The 6,825-nt window shown below is 61.2% G+C and overlaps 1 protein-coding gene across 1 annotated transcript in view; it reads left to right on the plus strand.

The window, feature by feature from the left end:
- The window catches only part of ADAM8 (ADAM metallopeptidase domain 8), a 19,199-nt gene extending 16,391 nt beyond the window's left edge, over window positions 1-2,808 (plus strand). Inside the window, exons 14-21 of the mRNA XM_009881745.1 lie at window positions 125-214; window positions 941-1,136; window positions 1,345-1,444; window positions 1,574-1,757; window positions 1,854-1,931; window positions 2,037-2,121; window positions 2,522-2,699; window positions 2,784-2,808. Coding sequence (XP_009880047.1) covers window positions 125-214; window positions 941-1,136; window positions 1,345-1,444; window positions 1,574-1,757; window positions 1,854-1,931; window positions 2,037-2,121; window positions 2,522-2,699; window positions 2,784-2,808 — 936 coding nt within the window. The remainder of the gene's footprint in view (window positions 1-124; window positions 215-940; window positions 1,137-1,344; window positions 1,445-1,573; window positions 1,758-1,853; window positions 1,932-2,036; window positions 2,122-2,521; window positions 2,700-2,783) is intronic.
- The last annotated feature ends 4,017 nt before the right edge of the window (window positions 2,809-6,825 follow it).

Raw genomic sequence — 6,825 nt, forward strand, 5'->3', positions numbered from 1 at the left:
TGCCCCGTGGTGGCTACACTGCCATTGGTACCTGGTGAGGTGGCAGCTGGCTCGCCTCCAGAAAGGAAGGAAAGGGTCTTTCAGGGGGCTTTCAGGGGCGTTTCGGTCCCTCCCTGTCTTGCAGGAGTGCTCCGACCGCTGCTGCAATGCCACCACTTGCCAGCTGAGAGAGGGAGCCGAGTGTGCCCAGGGAGACTGCTGCCAGGACTGCAAGGTACTGCCACCAGCACGGGGACCAGCTCGGCAGGGAAGGGAACAGAACTGGTGGGTGCACAGTCCTGCCTCGGCCTCCTCCAGCGCTTCCCAGTAAAGGCCAGAGGTGTGTCCATGGCCTGCTGGAGAGCCTGAAGGGCCTCTGTAGCAGCCTGCCCAGACCCAAACAGTGGTTTGGGTGGGAATCACGCTTTCCATCTGATGTCCCCACCACATGGACGGTCGGCATCTTGGGTGGGAAGGCATCCTGGAGCCCAGGTTCCCTGGTCTGTTAGGTTAGGTGCAGGATGAAAGGTGTTGAAGAACTGGGCAATGTTGGGAAGAGGTCAACATGGCCCATTTCTGGTCCAGGAAACCAAACTGCTCCATTCATCCAAGAGGAAGTTAAGAGAGTTAGGCGCCTTGGTTCCTGCGCATGGGCACAAGAAATGCCTTGATGCGAAGGGACAGGGCTGGAAGAGGACCCCGCCACAAATCCAAACTAAAAGCAAAGCACAAGGTTTTGCCTGCAGGGAGAGCCTTAATGATGGAAGACCTAAGACCTGACAGGTCTCCATCCTGTGCAGTAGCTCAGTCAATAGAAAATGTCTCTGTTCCAGAGCGGCGCAAGCTACCGTGTCTGGATCTATAGGGTGCCAGGAGATGTTTTGAAAACCAGGGTGCTGCCTGCGTGGATTTGGGGTTGCATGAGCATCGAGGCAGTGCCGACATCACCTTTTCTGTGCAGGTGAAGGCTGCCGGTGTGCTCTGCCGGGCCAGCAAGAATGACTGTGACCTGCCTGAGCACTGCACCGGCTTCAGCCCCGAGTGCCCGGAGGATGTCTTCCAGGAGAATGGCATCCCCTGCCAGAACGGCAACGGCTACTGCTACAACGGGGCCTGCCCCTCGCACGGCGAGCAGTGCCGCACGCTCTGGGGTGCAGGTAGCTTCTCACCCACCCTCCCTCGTGTTCCCCCCACCCCTGTGCTGGGTGATGTGCCCTGGTTCCTTGGGCCAGAGCGTTGCTCGGCTGCGGTCCCCCTCCTGCTAGGGCGCGATGGCTGCTGACCCTAAAGTGTGGCCACTGGTGCCGGTGCTGCCGGCTTGCTGTGGGCTCCAGCTCCACGTGACCCTTTCCGTGTGTCCCACAGAGGCCCAGGTGGCTCCTGATGTCTGCTTTAAGCACAACAGCGAGCAACACCTTCACCTGCACTGCCTCACCGAGTATGGGAAGCGGCCCTGCAGCCCCAAGTAAGGAGCTGGGGAGGAAGGGTGGTGTGGTGGTGTCCCTGTCCGACGACAGCACTGTGGGGCTGGGCGAAGCTCCCCAGACACGTGCCACCCCCCAGCTGCTGGTGCTCACGGCTGCTTCTCCCGCAGGGATGTGAAGTGCGGCACGCTGCTGTGCCTGAGCGACAACAGCAGCCCCGTCCTCGGCGGTGGCTCCTACTCCCTCTTCTTTGGCCGCTTCAAGTGCAAGGCGGTCATCGCCAGCAACGACGCCAATGAGGTGGTGGCCAAGCTCAGGCTGGTGCCCACCGGCGCCAAGTGCGGCGAGGAGATGGTGAGTGCTGCCGTGCTGGGGTGGCAGAGGGCAGGGGGGTGACCACGGGCTGCAGCGACCCGGGGCAGCCTCAGAGCCCCCCTCGCCTGCCCTCAGGTCTGCTACGCCGGGCGCTGCCAGAACCTCCTGGTCTACGGCAACAAGAACTGCTCGGCCAAGTGCAACAACCACGGGGTATGCTGCGGGATTGTCCTCTCCCTCGGCAGCCGTGGGACCCGGGCAGCCGTCCCGGCCACTACGGTGCATCCGCCGCCCTGACACTTTCCTCCCTCGTCGCAGGTGTGCAACCACAAGCGCGAGTGTCACTGCGAGCCGGGCTGGGCAGCGCCCTACTGCGAGCAGAAGATTTCGGGGATGGCGGCAGGTACGGCACCCCCACGCACAGCCGGCACCGGCTCCCCCAGCCCGAAGCGTGTGCTGGGGAGGGAGCCTGGGGACAAGGGGGATGGGGGCGGGGGTTGGGGGGGGTGTCGGCACCCTGCTGCGGTGCTGCATCCCCACCGGGTGTCCCCCGTCGAGGGGGTGCCCGTCCTGACGCTAAGGGGGTCTCCACAGGGAGCAGCAGCGTGGTCTTGGGGGCTGTGCTGGCTGTGCTGGCACTCTCCGGCGTCCTGCTCGGCAGCGGCGTCGTGCTCCTCAGAAGCAGGGGGACGAGGCACTTCCAGAAAGGGTAATTCCCCTCTCCTCTGCCCCACACGGCCGCACAGGCTGAGCTCGAGGGGGTGCCCGGAGCAGCCCCACATCATCCCTGTGCCCCACAGGAGGACCTCCGGTGGGTCTGCTGCTGGCCTGGCCAACCCAGTCTTCCAGGAGGGCGGCCGGACGCGACATCCCCGCCGCCAGCTGTCCCACCGTGACATCGGCCACCCCAGCCTGCTCAGCAGCACGGTGGTGGCCCCACGGGACGCCCGGCGCCTGGCGCCTTGCCGCCCAGCCCCGCAGGTAAGGGAGCCGAACAGAGCCCCGGCGCGGGGCAGCCATCGCCGTGTGGGCGGCCTCTCACCCCGCTTTTTGCTGCCCCTGCAGCCACCAGTACCAGCCCCCCAGGTGACATCTCCAGCCTCTTCAGGACAGCCCCTGCAGGTAACCACCCCTCAGAAAGCCACCCTTGCCTCCTGGTGGGGTGGCTTGTCCGGCTCTCAGACATCCCCCCCTCTTGTCGCACCGGGCCTGATCAGCCCCAGATGTGCAGGACACATCCATGGGGTAGCCCAGGTGGCTGATGACTTGGGTGGAGGGGCAACACCCTTCCTCTGCCCCCCTTGTTGACTCCTGGGTCCCTCCTTGGCACCCAGGTGGGGGACTTGGGTATCTTCGTGTTCAAGACCAGGTTGGACGGGGCTTTGAGCAACCTGGTCTGGTGGGAGGTGCCCCTGCCCATGGCAGGGGAGGTGGAACTAGATGATCTTTAAGGTCCCTTCCAACCTAAGGCATTCTATGATTCTCTTCTCCTCCTGGCAGGCAAAGCCGAAGCCGCCCAGCAAGCCCCTCCCGGCGCTGAAGAGCAAGACGCCGCCATGCAGTAGCAAGGGGCTGCCAGGACCAGCCCTCCCTCGCCCCCCGCCAACAACCCCCTCCGTCTTTCAGCAGGGGGTCCCCCTGAAGGTGGCCCTGAAGCCACCCCCGGCCAGGAGGTGACCAAGGATGCTTCCTCCACCACCACCATAGCTGGGGAGTTGCTGGCTCTGGCACTCGGGTGGCAGAGATGGCGAGCCACCATCTGGCTTCCACCCTTACTTGAATCGCTTGCCGGACCCTCCCCCAGGAGGGCACCAGTGTTTACAGATATTTGAGTTGTGCCTTAACAGACTTCATAGCCTCACAGCTGGCCCAGGGAGAGCCGTCAGCTGGGGCTTCGTGAGGAGACCAGGAGCGGGGACCATGCCAGCTCTGGTTTTGAGGCCAGCCCCAAGCTGGCCCAGGCTCTCCTGCACCCTGGGAGCTGCTGCCTTCTCTCCCGACGTCCTGAATGTGTCCTGCTCCTCACACCTTCCCTGCTGGGCCCACGGCGAGGAGCTCCTAGCATCGCTCACCAGGGCAGGAGGAGTGCTGATCCACAGGGACCATGCCCCAGTGCCACCACCCCACCTGGGGACAGTCACACGGGGCAGGGGAGGTGTCTTGCCAGTGGCTTGGCAGGTCCAAGTCAAGCTCGGCCTCCCTGCGGGGCTTTTATCTCTGCAGTTACCACTTGAGTTGCTCTTCTCCTGAAACGGAATTTCCTGGGAGCCTTTCTACTGCAGCCATTAACTTATGACCCTTGTCTGACCATTTCGAGCGATCTGTTGTGAAACCACAGCCTCTCCGTTTTTGATATAATTTAGGTTGAAGGCTTTTATACCAATAAAGACTGAAGGTAGCAGTCTTGCAGGGTGTCTCTGCAGGATGGTGGCAGCGCTGCAGGGAGCTGCCTGGGGCTCAGGGTGGATGTGGCACAGGTGGAGGCGGTGGCGGAAGAAGGGCTTGAGCTGAGCTCCCAAACCCCCTGCCAGAGCCACGGGGGCCCAAACGGCAGCCCACGCTCCCCAAGGACACCACACACATGCAGCAGCCATGCCTGCTTGGGAAATGCTCCTGCACTGGCCACGCGCAAGCAACAGGGCAGCTCAGGCGGGGGCCTGAGGGCCAGCTCCCACCACGAGCTTGGGAGGATGACAGCAGAAACAGAGCAGGACAGTAAGCGCCGTCCCTGCTGCTCAGCTCCGCCGTCCCGTGGTTTTCTTTGAGCCCAGGCTGCTCACGATGCTCCCAGGGTGCAGTCGCTGCAGCCGGGGACAAGCTGTTACGGCGGGTTTAGAGGCACGGGTGCCCCCCCCTCCACCGACACTGGCCCTGGGACACGTAAAACCACCAAGAAAATGATAACAAAATAATTTTATTCTGCTTTATCAAAAGAACTTAACGCTGTGCATGTAAACTTGAACATATGTATTGTGTTTCCTTTAAGAAGGTGCGGATCCAGTGGCAGACCCCTTTTGTCACACAGGAGGGAAAAACCAGTCCAATCCCATGTTCTTGGTTGCGCCTGCGTTCCTGCTCAGCGGCTCCCAGCTTGGGGAGAAGCAAAGCCCAGACTGGGGCGTTAAAGCCATGGCGATTCCCTCCTCCTGCGTGACCGCTCAGGCTACCGAAGCGGTGGTTGGGGAAGGAGAGAGGGATGGAGGAGGCTTTTGCAGAAGGCACCGAGCATAATACACACCTTGCTGCAGGACTTCCAAGCCACAGGAGCGTCCCCCGGTGTCCCTCAGACCGCATGGGTAGGAGGCGGTTGACACGTACCCAACCAGAGCAGGATGACGTTTAGCCAGCGTGACAACCGCTGATGGCAAGGTCACGCATCCACCCGAGTACCGCAGGGAGGCCTACCACAGCTCAGATCTAAAGGGAAGCAGTGGCCTGCAAGGCTCTCCCGCTCCCCGCACAGGGATCTCGCTCTGATCGCTGCAGGAGAGCTGTGAGCCGCCCGGTTATTGCTTCTAGTGGTTTCCCTCATGTCCTTGCTTCTCGTCATCTCTAGGCTGGCAGAACCTACCCTGTCCTGCCAGCCTGATACCCAGGGTTTGATGCCAGCACTAAGTAGTGCCCAACCCCAATGAGGACCACACGGAGACGTGCCTATGTCTCCTCCAGCAGTGCTTCTGTTCTAAAAAGCCTGCCTTCCTCTCAAAATTCAACCAAAGCTGCAAGCCAGCGACACTGAGGAGGTGGTGGTGGGGGGGGGTGTCAAAGAGATGCGACTCCAAGGGCTCCTTCAAGTCCTTCCCACAGCAGAAAAGGGACCTTGCAAGTCAAACAGTACTTCCAGAAGACATTTCAAACACCACAGCTACGGAATACCCTACCACGCCGCTGCCCCAGCAACCCGTCCCCTCCGGAGGGCACCGCAGGGTCTAACGGGGCCAACACTGTGCCTGCTTGCTCCTCTCCTGCCATCAGTCATGGGTTCCAGCTCTGCCCTGCCTGCTGGCTAAGCCGCCTTCCAGCATGACACGCAGACGTCCTTCCTGCTCCTCTGCCCACCGGTGTCCTTTGAAGGTTGCTCTTTGCTGCCAGGAGGGCACTGCTTGCCCAAGCCTTTGGCAGGTGAAGACATAAGCCCCCCCCTCGCCCCCCGAAAAGCTCGGCTTTGTGCTCCTCGGGTTGGGATCTGCAAGGCACATGGCTGTGCCACAACCCCTGCGCACCACCAAAAACTCCGTACCTCTCCTCGTGGTGACAGCAGTACCCTTCCTCTCATCCTCAGAGCTCGAGGAAGCACACCCACCCACGACCTCCCTGGCAGCCAGGATTGGCGCTCAGCACCTTCAGCTGGCCCCTCGCTGGGGGAAGGTCCAGGTCCCCGGCTCTTGCCATGGTTTGAAAAGGAGCTGGTGTATCCTGAATCACAGAATAGTTTTGCTGTAAGGGACCTTTAAAGATCATCTAGTCCGCCCTCTAACAGAAGCAGAACACAAACCGGACCTTGGGAGTTTGCAGGCAGATGGAGGAAAGAGAGACCACCTGAAACTGCTGCTGAGGACCAGTCACGGATTACCCAAGCTGGCCAGCGGTGGCAGCAGGAGAAGCAGGGTCAATCCATCCCTGCTGTGCCCCGGAAATGGAGGTGAGGCAGCCAGGGAAGGAGCTGAGACACCGTAAGGCACCGTATGTTACCAAACTTCCTTGAGAAGAGACACTGCCATCCTCCCAGTCAAGCCACAAAGGACAGGAAAGCAGCACTGGAAAGACTGACGCCCACACATCTTGTTTGGGGAAATCATTAGCAGAGGTGAAGTTCGGGCCACTTGTTTTGGATTGTATGTTTCACCAAGGCAAAAGCTAAGCACATTCCTCCCCTTGCCATGAGGATGCAGACGGTGCCAGGGACAGAAGACCTCAATGCCAGCACCAACCGGCCCGTCCCAGTGACTGGCACCAGTGCCCAGAGCTGCACATGGCCGCCCCCCTCCGAGGGGACAGGAAGGCAGGATGAACATACTGATATCCCACAGTGGCGGAGGAGAGGTGGTCTCTGAACACGTAGTGGGTTCAGAGGCAGGCAATGCTCCAGTGCTACCAGCTGGGGAAG

The sequence above is a fragment of the Charadrius vociferus genome, unplaced genomic scaffold (assembly GCF_000708025.1).
Source record: "Charadrius vociferus isolate BGI_N301 unplaced genomic scaffold, ASM70802v2 scaffold390, whole genome shotgun sequence".
Lineage (NCBI taxonomy): Eukaryota > Metazoa > Chordata > Aves > Charadriiformes > Charadriidae > Charadrius > Charadrius vociferus.